Source organism: Saccostrea echinata, unplaced genomic scaffold, assembly GCF_033153115.1.
Source record: "Saccostrea echinata isolate AGI-Se365-2 ecotype Australia unplaced genomic scaffold, CSIRO_AGI_Sech_v1 ptg000009l, whole genome shotgun sequence".
NCBI classification, from domain to species: domain Eukaryota; kingdom Metazoa; phylum Mollusca; class Bivalvia; order Ostreida; family Ostreidae; genus Saccostrea; species Saccostrea echinata.
In genome coordinates this window covers 9,715,767-9,729,411 of record NW_026889758.1, presented here as the reverse complement: position 1 = coordinate 9,729,411, position 13,645 = coordinate 9,715,767, and the positions used below count along the sequence as shown (strand labels likewise).

At 33.8% G+C, this 13,645-nt stretch overlaps 1 protein-coding gene across 3 annotated transcripts in view; it reads left to right on the top strand.

Moving 5' to 3' along the window:
* Positions 1-12,281, top strand: part of LOC133183268 (adipokinetic hormone/corazonin-related peptide receptor variant I-like) — an 86,007-nt gene extending 73,726 nt beyond the window's left edge. For 2 of the 3 annotated variants that reach the window (XM_061318228.1, XM_061318227.1), the window contains exons 2-6: positions 3,751-3,955; positions 8,475-8,576; positions 10,215-10,278; positions 11,018-11,106; positions 11,898-12,281. In XM_061318228.1, coding sequence (XP_061174212.1) covers positions 3,751-3,955; positions 8,475-8,576; positions 10,215-10,278; positions 11,018-11,106; positions 11,898-12,247 — 810 coding nt within the window. In that variant the 3' untranslated portion in view covers positions 12,248-12,281. Of the gene's footprint in view, positions 1-3,750; positions 3,956-8,474; positions 8,577-10,214; positions 10,279-11,017; positions 11,107-11,763 lie in introns of all 3 variants that reach the window. The other variant, XM_061318229.1, reaches the window with a different exon arrangement.
* Positions 12,282-13,645: the final 1,364 nt, after the last annotated feature.

Here is a 13,645-nt window from a genome sequence, read left to right as displayed (position 1 = left end):
ATACATCTTTATATTCAAATTTCATCAAAAGATTAAAAAAAAATCGGCTATATTAAGTATATTTCATTTTACGCATTGCTCGCGCGCGCACGTGCATGCATGTCCATGATGACCGTGTCATCTTGTCAACACTATTAATATATCTATATATTTTGAGTATCAAAGCATTTCATCAAAAAGTATAAAAGTTACAGCTATATCAAGTATATTGGTCATTTTAGCATTGCATGCGCGCGCACGTGCATGCATGTGCATGTTGACAATGTTGTCTTGTCTACATTTATAATATGTTTACATATTCTAAGTATCAAAGCATTACATCAAAAAATGTAAAAGTTATGGTTATATCAAGTATATTGGTAATTTTACTCATTGCACGCGTACGCACGTGTATGCATGTGTGCGCTGACCATGTCATCTTGTCTACACTTCTAATATATATTTATATTATGAGTTTCAAAGCAATTCATCAAAAATGTACAAGTTAAGTCTATTTCAATTGTATTGGTTATTTCAATCATTGCGCACGCGCGCACGTTCATGCATGTGCATGCTGACCATGTCATGTACACTATTAATATATCCTTATATTCTGAGTATCAAAGTATTTCATCAAAAGATATGAAAGTTTTGGCTATACCAAGTATATTAGTCATTTTACTTATTGCACGCGCACGCACGTGCATGCATGTGTGCGCTGATCATGTCATCTTGTGTACACTTCTAATATGTATTTATATTCTGAGTTTCAAAGCAATTCATCAAAACATGTACAAGTTAAGTCTATTTCAATTGTATTGGTTATTTCAACCAATGCGCATGCGCGCATGTGCATTCTGACCATCTCATCTTGTCTACACTATTGTTATATTCTTATATTCTGAGTATCAAAGTATTTCATCAAAAAATATGAAAATTATGGCTATATCAAGTATATTGGTCATTTTACTCATTGCACGCGCACGCAGTGACTAGAGAAAGTAAAACAAGTGTGGTTAAAAAGAAAGTAAAACAACAGTGACTAGGGGCGCGCTTGATTTACTTACACCGCTTACACCGTGAACACCTTTTTTAATCAAGTGCAGAGGTGTAAACTTTTGGTGTACACTCGGTGTACACTTTCTTACACCAAATTTAGGGCATGTGTTGAAAGGTGTACACTGAATCCAATATGGTGGAGAATGGTACGATTGAAAATTTAAGATATGGTTTCATGTAATATAAAGGGTAAGAAATCACACTCAAGTTGTCTTTTGTGTGTAAGTGATGACATTGAAATCATTTTTTGACCATTTTGAATAATTAATTCAATTATTAATGTTTTTTTATTTTTTTTTTTCACTTTATACAAAAAAATTTAGCCACACACTGGCGAGATGCAAAACATATACTACACCATATACTCTATACACCTCGTAAAATGCACTTGATTATACACCATCATCTTTCACACTGGTGTTCACTGGTGTATACACCAAGTTAAGCTAAATCAAGCACGCCCTAGAGAAAGAAAAACAAGAGTGATTAAAAGGAAAGTAAAACAACAATGACAAGAGAAAGTAAAACAAGAGTGGTTAAAAAGAAAGTAAAACAACAGTGATAAAAAAGAAAGTAAAACAACAGTGACTAGAGAAAGTAAAACTAGAGTGGTTCAACAGAAAGTAAAACAAGAGTGGTTAAAAGAAAATAAAACAAAAGTGGTTAAAAAGAAAGTAAAACAAAAGTGGTTAAAAAGAAAGTAAAACAAGTGTGGTTAAAAAAAAGTAAAACAACAGTGACTAGAGAAAGTAAAACAAGAGTGGTTAAAAAGAAAGTAAAACAAGAGTGATTAAGGAAAGTAAAACAAGAGTAATTAAAGGAGGAAAAGGCAAGAGTTAAGAAACGAAATGAAAAAGAGAGATAAGAAAATGAATTATTATTAAAGAAAGTTAAACACGAGTAAAATTGTACGTCTCGTAAACATTTGTAGTATCTCTCTGTAATATAAATATGCAGAGAGTAAATTCACTTCACATCATGTATGAAGTTTTCAATTGGGTAAAAGATCATAACGTGGCCATATCACACGGCGAAATTATATCTACATCTACCAGCCTACCCGCCGTATTTCCTGTGTCTTTTCGTCCAGCAAATCAATCAGACATTAATCCTTCTATTATTATTTGATCATAAAATAGTCTTCACAAAATATTCGCTTCACAATTGAGCCCTCTAATTTTCGAAGTGTAACCGCTTTCAAAACTGATTTACACCTTGCGCCGTTTCGTCATAATCTACGATGGGCAGTTACTGCGATATCTGTATACAAATGTCTGTTTCAAATGCTTTATTAAATACAAATTTAAATCCTTCACTGGGATGAAGTGGGTTTGTACGTGCCTTAACCTGATGAGAAGCCCTTCGGGATTCACATGATTTGATGATGTGACCAACCCACTTCATTTACCAGTATATGTTATCTCTCGTTATTTATTTCTTAAGTAAAAAAAAGTAAAACAAGAGTAAGGCCTTTTTTTTTTAGCTTTTCAAGACTTTTTCGCAAAATATCGGGTCGTCAACGTTGGTAAAAATTTTTTAAAAAAAACAAGATGTGTTCGTGAAATACTGATGCCCCCAAATGATAGCTCATAGAGAAGGTTAAAGTTTTTCAAAAGTAGATCAAACTCCAAGGTCAAGGTGTCAAAACTGTTAGTACCCCCCAAAGGTCTTGTCACAGGAAATACACATATGAAATATTAAAGCCATAGCACCAACCGTTCAAAATATTTGGACAAGGTTAAAGTCTTTCAAAAGTAGGTCAAACCCAAGGTCGAGGTCAAAGGGTAAAAGTTGTTGGTACCCAAAGGAAGGTCTCGTCACAAGGAAAACACCTATTAAATATGAAAGCCCTAGAACCAACTGTTCAAAAGTTATGGGCAAGGTTAAAGATTTTTTAAGTGAATCAAACTCCAAGGTCAAGGTAAAAAATATTTGTACCAAAGGACTTATCACAAGAAATACACAAGTAAAGTATGAAAGTCCTAGCACTAACCGTTCTAAACTTATGGCCAAGGTTAAAGTTTGGTAAAATTTTGAAAAAAGTGGGTCAAACTCCAAGATCAAAATGTCAAATATATTGGTACTCAAAGAAAGTTCTTGTCACAGTAAATACGAATGTGAAATATGAAAGCCATAGCTCCAACCAAGCAAAAAATTTGGGCAAGGTTATGGTTTGTGCGGACAAAGAGACAGACAGACAGATGGAGCAAAAACTATATGCCCCCAAATCTTTGATTTCGGGGGTAGAAAAATCTGTAATTAGCCTCCTCCTTCTCTCCCCTAAAAATTTTAAAATTGCATACCAGTTAACAGTATAATTTGGAAGCCATAGTTCTTTAACGTCCATTTATTGGATATATCAAAAGCTAAGTATAATCCAAAGATGTAAACTTTTTAATAATTTCCAAAAAAGGGTTATTGAATTTTTTTTCAAAATTTTCTTTTTGTCAGTATCATAAAAAATGTGGGTGTGTCTTGAAATACAACTAATTAAAAGGTTAGCCTTATATTAGTTTTTAAAAATGTAAAACAAGATTTGGTAAAGAAAGTGAAAGGAAAGTTAGTAAAGGGAGTAAAACGAAAGGTAATATGAAAGAGAGTGGAAATCTAGTGAAGGGGTTAATAATGCAAGAATATTCCGGATGGAGTAATACGAAACTTATACTTAGTATTCAATGGTTTAACATTTTATTGCATTTTTTTTCTTTTCAGAGTGTCATATTCCACGTAGAGACTCATCCCAAACACAAGACGTTTACACAATGCGTGACGTTTAACTTTTTCCCGTCAGATAATCACGAGCTGGCCTATAATCTGTTTAACCTGATCACTCTGTACGCCTTGCCGTTACTCATCATTACCACGTCCTACTCTCTCATTCTCTGGGAAATTTCTAAAAAGACTAAACAGTGCAAAGGTAAGATGGGAAACCTCAAAAAAGACTAAACAGTGCAAAGGTAAGATGGAAATCTCAAAAAAGACTAAACAATGCAAAGGTAAGATGGGAAATCTCAAAAAAGACTAAACAATGCAAAGGTAAGATGGGAAATCTCAAAAAAGACTAAACAGTGCAAAGGTAAGATTCAGCAAGGATATTTTCAAAGAATCGCGGCTTTTGTACAGACAAACCTGATAAACCCACATTAGCTGTAGACAAACATAAAAAAGAAATCGTGTTAATAACACTTAGTTTTTTATGTGTTCAGAAGTCTTTTCATGAAATGTTTGGAGATAACTGACAGTATTCAAGCTCAAAAGTCCATTAAACAATACAAATTTTGGAGCAGAGCAAACATGGATCTCTAAAACATCAGAGGTGGGATCAGGTGTCTTATGTAAAATAAAATGAATAAAAATGTCGTTAACAGTTGGTCATTTTCGTGTTTTGTGATCTTAAAGTGATTGTTTACTCAGTAGACTTGCAAAAAGAACTTTGCAATTCGAAACTTCAGGGATCAAATTAAGATCTGAACCTGCTATAGAGTTAATAACTTGAACTAGAACATCTACATATATTTTTTTTTTCCAATAATTAAAGAGATGATAATTACTGTGATTTTTGACAAGAGATTGTTTCTTTTTTCCAAAAAGGCTTTGATATGCAATTATTTAGGTAATTATTTAAGAATTGGCGCACTCTGAAAATAAGAATTTCTTGAAGAATTTTGTAGCGTTTTTAAAACAAATCTGTAAAATGTGCACATGTCTATGTAAACCTTAAGGACACGTGATACGTAAAGAAAGTGAAATTAGAGTGATTAAAGAAAGTAAAGCAAGAGAAATTAAAGCAGTTCATAAAGCTGTTTCATTGCTTAAACACGTTTGTTACAAAGTTTCCCTTTAAAAACACCTTTACATATAAATATATATAGAATAAAATGTAAAGGTAGCGAACAGTAATCATGTTAAGTCAAATAAAACAAAACACGGACCTAAGAAAACATCAGAGGTCGGATCAGGAGCCATGAAGGAGTTATCATCCCCTTGACAACCGGTCTCGCTCCAAGTCCTCCTTGTCATGATCGGGTAAACAGAAAAATCCATAGACAAATCATTACGAAAATAATGGTCTTACAATTTGTGTAAAAGACATCAGTCACCATTCGACCTAACGACAAAATGTGTTTGCAAACAAGATCATTGTACATATCGACCATAGAATTTGCGAAATGTTAACTTTAAACAAGATGGTTGAAAAACTTGTAACATCAACTTATTTGTCAGTAGCCTGTTTTGTTTTAGAGTTTGTTCGTACAGAGAACATGCTCTTGCATATCAAATCAATTTAGAGACATAAACCCCATATGCAGGTGATAATTGTTCATTGCAACATAAATAAGATAAGTTGACAATAGAAAAGTAAAAGTCATGACGTTTATCAAAAAGTGTAGTTGTTAATTTGCTATCAATGTCTTTCTATAGAAAAACATTCAAACTGAAAATAAATTAAGGCATCAGATAAAGTGGGACTTCTTTGAATGTGCTGGATTCCCTAATATGTTATCATACAACACTGTAAATCTTTCATATATGATATACAGGAAATCTATAAGGATATTTTAAGGAATTTCAATTGTTGATGTTTTTGCATTGAAATTCAATCTAGATATAAAAGTAGAGATTTGGAGAGGAATAAGTGAGGATGGCTACAAAGTTAAATTTCATAATAAATATGTGTTTTAGTAACGATTAAAGTCTTTAAAAACTGATTTAACTAATTTCAGTTACATATCTTTTAGTATCCCAAGTCCTTAAATTGAAAAAAAAAATTCAAGTTTTTCAGACTTTAATCAAACGTATCTTTTACTGACGAGAAAAACTACCAAAATCAATACCAGTCCTGTCTAAAAAAAAAGTTATCCATCTTTCCAGATTATTTTATTCCGTAAGAATCCCCATGATTCATCTTTATTTTAATTTGCTATTCATTCACGACTCTTAAAACAAATTAAAGGACAGATCCCTAAGCTTTAACGCCTACAGCAGATTTATTAGGTAGGCTTGCGCGTTTACCAGTAATAAGTGAAGGCAGTTGTTCTGTGTTTGTTCACTTGAAAATAATGCCACATAAAATTTATGTTTATGTGAAAAAGCATGTACACTGCAGAAGTACAACCGGTATTACCGATTTAATACGCAGACATTGCAAAATTCCTTTTATCCTTAAAAAAGCTCACAAGATTTACGACTTTGACATTTACACTTTCCTATTTCTGCTATTTTGTCAAGTTGTTTTAATATGTTTGTAGTCATAAGTTTATGACCCGAATTCATTTGTACTTGATTTTTTAAAGAATTTTATGTGTAGAACATTTTAAATATGTAGGGCAGGTTGTAGTTTATTACAGAATGCTTGTAAAAGTTAAGAAGAACCTATGAATCAGTGTACAAGCAATGTAGTTTATAGATTCTATTTCACATCAGTGTGCTACAAATGTCTCTTGATTTATAAATTATGAATCAGTGGACAGTTCCCTTTGTTTATAAATTCTTTTTTCAGAATAAGTGGATTGTCCCTAATTTTTTTTCTAGATTCTGAAATAGTAAACTGTCCTGGCCTCTTTTTTTTTTAGTTTTTCGATTTTGTACTTCGATGCAATACTTTAACATTTCCAAAAGTAGGGCCGCTTGGTAGTTGATAAACCGGGAGCATAGGCAGCAAGGACCATATTTTAATTCATATAAACCAGTAGCAAAGGCAACAAGGACCATATTCTAATTCATATAAACCAGTAGCAAAGGCAGCAAGGACCATATTCTACTTCATATAAATCATTAGCATAGGCAGCAAGGACCATATTCTGATTCATATAAATCAGTAGCATAGACAGTAAGGACCATATTCTAATTCATATAAACCAGTAGCAAGGGAAGCAAGGACCATATTCTGATTCATATAAATCAGTAGCATAGGCAGCAAGGACCATATTCTAATTCATATAAACTAGTAGCATGGGCAGCAAGGACCATATTCTAATTCATATAAACCAGTAGCATGGGCAACAAGGACCATATTCTGATTCATATAAATCAGTAGCATAGGCAGCAAGGACCATATTCTAATTCATATAAACTAGTAGCAAGGGCAGCAAGGACCATATTCTAATTCATATAAACCAGTAGCAAGGGCAGCAAGGACCATATTCTGATTCATATAAATCAGTAGCATAGACAGTAAGGACCATAGTCTAATTCATATAAACCAGTAGCAAGGGCAGCAAGGACCATATTCTAATTCATATAAATCAGTAGCAAAGGCAGCAAGGACCATATTCTAATTCATGTAAACCAGTAGCATGGGCAACAAGGACCATATTCTAATTCATGTAAATCAGTAGCAAAGGCAGCAAGGACCATATTCTGATTTATATAAACCAGTAGCAAAGGCAGCAAGGACCATATTCAAATTCATGTAAACCAGTAGCATGGGCAACAAGGACCATGTTCTAATTTATATAAACCAGTAGCATAGGCAGCAAGGGCCATATTCTGATTCATATAAACCAGTAGAAAAGGCAGCAAGGACCATATTCTGATTCATATAAATCAGTAGCAAAGGCGGCAAGGACCATATTCTGATTCATATAAATCAGTAGCATAGGCAGCAAGGGCCATATTCTAATTCATATACACTAGTAGCAAAAGCAGCAAGGACCATATTCTGATTCATATAAATCAGTAGCAAAGGCGGCAAGGACCATATTCTGATTCATATAAATCAGTAGCATAGGCAGCAAGGGCCATATTCTAATTCATATAAACTAGTAGCAAAAGCAGCAAGGACCATATTCTGATTCATATAAATCAGTAGCATAGGCAGCAAGGACCATATTCTAATTCATATAAACCAGTAGCAAAGGCAGCAAGGACCATATTCTGATTCCTGTTCTCATAAGTAAATAAATCAGGTACATTAGATATCGAGTCTTGAGTTAATTTTCACCACTCGCGTTTATCCAATTATTTCTATTTTTACATTATAATCGTATAAGTCCTGTTGAATATTCTGATAATTACCGTTTCCAAACATCTTTCTTGGCAAAGGGCACAATCCTTCCATAATTATCTAAGAAGGCACACTTATAATTTCTCTGTTAAACACTGCTGGTGTCATGGAGATTCTTAGTTAAGCCTCTGGGTTTTATCTTCTTCATTAGCAATGCACAGGAAGTTGCTATTTCGTGAAATAAATCGAAATAAGTTGATCTGTTACACAATAGGTATCATGACTAATGATAGAGAATGACGTCTCCAGGCCCCTCTAAACGTGCAGGCTGGTGTCTGTAGATTTTAATTTGCCACAACATTGGTTGAACTTGCAAGAAATAATTCAGTGGGTTTTTTTTATATTCTTTACTCTCGTTTGTACAAAGGTAGTTATTTTTTAGGGGAAGGAATGGTCATGTTTTTAATCATGAACGAATCATTTTTTTCAGAAGAGACAAAGTGCCTTTCAACTCGCTCGCGCCTGCGCCGCTCTTCGGTTGGGAACATGGAGAGAGCCCGGATACGAACCTTGAAAATGACTCTCGTCATAGGTAATAAGAGCTGAAAAATTCCCGCAAATCTTAAATTAAAAGAAAAATCATCACCAGTTCCATATGTCAGACTTAATCTAAAGATTAATCATGAAAGGAATATTGATAAAAAAAAATGTATAACTCTTTATAAAAAACATCACTCGGAACTGGAAATAGTAAATGGAGAATTGAGTTTTGTCCTGGCGTAAAGGATGCATATGCATTGACGAAGTCTAACATTGATGTATCTTTGTAAGGAAACATGAACTATATAGAAATATTAACCAAAATATTTTTGCAAAATGTATAATTGTCAGCAAACGGGAAACTATGTATACATCCGATCTTGTAAAGTAGACTTTCCCCTCAACCCCCCCCCCCCCCCCGGAAAACTTGCCCTAGAGTAGGATTTCACTCAAGGAAAAATAGAGTAGGATTTCCCCTACGGCGATTTCATCCACTGTAAGCTCATTTTTTCAGTAACTGCACAACCAATTCTTTTAGAGCATTAAAGTCTCATTCTTTTCTCAGGGGCCGCGAAATTCACAATTTTCGAAGAGGCATACTTGCTCATCATAGATATGCACTTACATGTAGTTTGCTTGCTATATACCCAGGAAAGAAAAGAAGATTTTCAAAGAAATAAAGCATTTTCACTACATGTTTATTATCAATAGAACCCCCCTGAACCCATGACCCAGGGACCATGAAATTTCACAATTTTGAAAGAGGCACCCTTGCTCATTATAACCATGCACTTAGTTTATATGACAATGCCCAGGGAGCAGAGAAGACGGTTTTTCATAGAATTAATGCATTTTCACTATATAATCAATAGAGACCAGTCCTCACACCAGAATCTCGGACCTAGGGGCCATGAAATTCACAGTTTTAGAAGAGGCACATTTGCTCATCATAATTACGCACTTAGTTTGTTTTCTTAATACTTAGGAGAGGAGAAGATTTTTCCAGAAGTAATGCAGTTTCACTACATAAGTAATACATTTTATTGATCCTAGGGCCACAAATTTCACAAATTTGGAAGAAGCACCCTTGCTCAACATACCATGCACTTAGTTTATCTGTTGTTTATACAGGGGAAGAGAGGATTTTTTTTTTTAAGAATTTATGCATTTTCATTATATGATCATCAGAGGAAGCCCTACCCTAACTCCAGAACCCCTGACCCTGGGGCCATGAATTTCACAATGTTAGCAGAGGGCTCAGAAAATTGTAATGTAACAAGCAAATATCTGTAATGTACCAAGCAAATATCTGTAATATAATGTAACGGTGTTGTTGTGTATCTTTTATGAGTTCGAAAATAATCTTTTTGTGTAAATGAAGTATAATTTTCCTCAGTCACTGATTGGTTATATATATATATATATATATATATATATATATATATATATATATATATATATATATATATATATATATATATATATATATATATATATATATATATATATATATATTTATTTATTTATTTATTTATTTATTTATTTATTTATTTGAATGCCCCTACCTTGGGTAAAATCAAGAAGTGTACTTAAATGAATAATAATTGGAAGACTTTAAGAATGTAAATAATATGTTTCTTTCCTTAACATGGGCAACTAGTTTATCTGATTAACATACTTTTTCCTCCAGTCAGTGTATTTGTGATTTGCTGGACACCATACTTCGTCCTCTCGACTTGGTGGTGGTTCGACAGGTGAGTTGATTGACATACTCCAGAATCGCAGATTTATATAACATGAGAGAATACGAATTTGGATTAACCTCTACTTCAGAATCGCAGATTTGCATACGAACTTGGATGACCGCCTACTTTTAAGAAACTGATGACGTCAAGAAGTCTAGCTTCTGCACTGAAGCTGACAATAATTATTTCTAAAACAACTCTTTCTAGATTATAAATCGCTTTCAAAGTTTTGTTGTTTGTTTGTTTGTTTTCGTCTTATATGAAATTAAAAAAAAAATTAAAATGAAAACCAATATCCCCACAACATCAAGGACGCAGAATATTTTTTTTTATTTTAGAATCTACTGGCAGCGACAGTTGCATTTTTAATTTAAAAGACATATTCTCTTAAAGAATTGTTCGCGGTAACGCAGAAATTTTACCATGGAAAAAGCAATCATATCTATTTTTGCATCTTCTTGTTTCTCTTGAGACCAGAATATGAATAATCTAGTTAGTGTTGATGAATGAAGTTCCCGGTGGAAATGTTTGTAATCTCTTGTTCTGAATATCGGACCATTGTCACTTTCCGAACATCAACCGGTCCAATCCGTCTATAATAATAAGATGCACGGCGCTAAACACATTAGCTTGTTTGTCGGATTTTCTTCGATTTTTCAAACGAGTTGTCTAGCATTGACACTTTTCATCTAATTTAGTCAAATGACAGTGCTTCAACTTTGACATAGATTTATTGTTTGTTTTGTAGGGAGTCTGCAAGTCAATTGGATCCCAAAGTTCAGAGAGGCCTTTTCTTGTTTGCCGTGTCCAATTCCTGCATGGATCCTATTGTATATGGTACGAAATGTGTATTAATCTATTAGGGAAAATGATCGCGGAGTAAAAAATTATTTATTTTTCAATAACGACTATTGATTTGTCCTCAGTGATAAAGCCATTGCAATCCTGTTGTGCATAATTGTTCCCTTCCAACAAATATTAGTATTTTCCTGTTACAGAATCAATCTTTGGTTATTTAAGAAATAGCTGTCCAGTTTTGAGGGGTCGGGGTATATTTTGTAGCATATAACAACGATGTGCTACGATGTATATTTAATCCCCCGAGCTAGATGTTATATTTATATAGATGGTGTATGTCTCCGCTTTAGTAAATGCATAATGACAACAGTCCACTCGACGTACCTAAGTTAGAATTTTCCCTCACAGCACTTTAAAAAAACTTATTTTTACCTAAACCTATATGCTGGGGTCCACTTAAAGTTGTATTTTCCAACTGAATATTTATTTTAAAACAACTTACAAAAGTAATATACCTTACAAATAAAAAAAAATCTGACAATTTTCCTGAAAATTTTCCCAAACATTGAAAGCCATCAATAGTAACTTTTTTCTTTTCTCCTTTGGACTCATTTATTTTTCAATTATTAAATTGATGCCATTTTCTTTCCTTAACCCGTTGCAGTTTTAGTGAATCTAAATATCCGTATATTGTAGGAATGTTCACTACCACCTTCCGCCGGGAAGCTCAAAAATGGGGGCGGTGGCTATAGCAACTGTTTAATAAAGAACCTTCTCCCTCCAAACAATCGGATGAGATCTTCTTCAATCTTCTATGCTTCTTCCTCTAGGTATGTTTACCATTAACTTCAAAAGGGAGTTTGTTCGATGCTGTTGTTGCCTGAAATCTACCTGGAAACGTCACAAGCTTCAGCGACTTACCGGAAAATTTCAGACGTCCACAGGGGTACAGCGGGGTCCTATCTCCCACACATTGTCCAACAACTCTAACCGTTCCCTCCAGGGTACCAACGTCGTCAAGTTCTTTGATGATCCTGCCGGATGCAGGAATAACGGAAGCTCTAACGTGTCACGTGACTTAAAACTGACAAACAGTGTAAGCAACCGAGCCAATGTGAATAACTTTATGACAGTTAACCTTCCCATCATGCAGCAGATAGTTACAAACGACGAACAGTAAAAGCACTGTGACGAAGCGTGCATTTCATGTTCAATAAGCAATTCATATTAAAAAGAACTTTTCTGTCTTTGCATTTATGTAGTCATTAAAATTAAGATCTTTATGTGACTTTAAAGATATGGTTTACTGATTTGTCAGGCTTGACCTACAATTCATAGAAGATGCTGTAAGAGTCTAGTATGATTATATAGACGTTAGCTTAGCTAATCCATATTGATCCCAAACTATATTTATGTGTTCCAATTTAAGCAGCTCTTTGACAGTTAATGCCATTGAAAACTGTAAGTAGAACAAGGGAAAATAATTCACATCAAGAATTCAAGGGGTTTTTTTTAATAACGGAGACAGATTGTGGATAATTTTGTACAGTGGTGTAACCATTTCAAGGGAATTCAGCACTTTTTATTAATTTTACCTTCGAAGGTATGTGTATGAAGTGATAGTCGACATGGAAACACGTGATAAGCGACGTGCTGCCTTTTATCTTCCTCAGTCATACTTGTCCCCCGCTTTTGCGAAAGCGAGGGAACATAAAATCTCATTCGTCTATCAGTCTGTCCGTCTGTCACAAAAACTTTTATCATAAATTTTAAATTAGAAGAGATAGGGCTTTCATATTTCACGTGTACATTGGGTTTTTGACCCCTTGACCTTGAAGTTTGACCTACTTTTAAAAAAAAATTGACATTACTTTAAATTGATCATAACTTTTGAATGAGAAAAGATATGGCTTTCATATTACACATGTATGTTACCTGTGACAAGACCTTTCCAAATATGCTATAATTTTTGACCCTGTGACCTTGACGTTTGACCTACTTTATAAATTTTTTTATCTTTTCTTATAAATTTTGATCGAGAAGAGATAGCCTTTCATATTTCAAATGTGTATTACCTGTGACAAGATCTTTCCAAATATACCATGATTTTTTTTTACCTCGTGACCTTGACCTTCGACCTACATTTCCAAAATTTAACATTACTTTAAATTGATCATAAAATTTGAATGAGAAAAGATATGGCTTTCACATTTGACACGTGCATTACCTGTGACAAGATGTTTCCGAGCATGCTATGATTTTGATTTGACCTAATTTAATTTCAAAATTTTTAACTTTGAAAGACATATGATAGGGAGTTCATATTTGACAAGTGCATTACCTGTGTCAAAATGTTTCCGAATGTGCTATGATATTTGACCCCGTAACTTTGACCTTCAAGTTTTACCTAATTTTCAAACATTTTATCAGTGTTGCTAACTTTTGAAGGAGCGAAGACAGGGCATTATTTTGCACATGCATAACCTGTGACAAGCATTTCAAAATGTAATATGATTTTTAACCCTATGACCTTGACCTTAAAATTTGACCTAATTTTCCAAAATTTTAGCATTGCTGA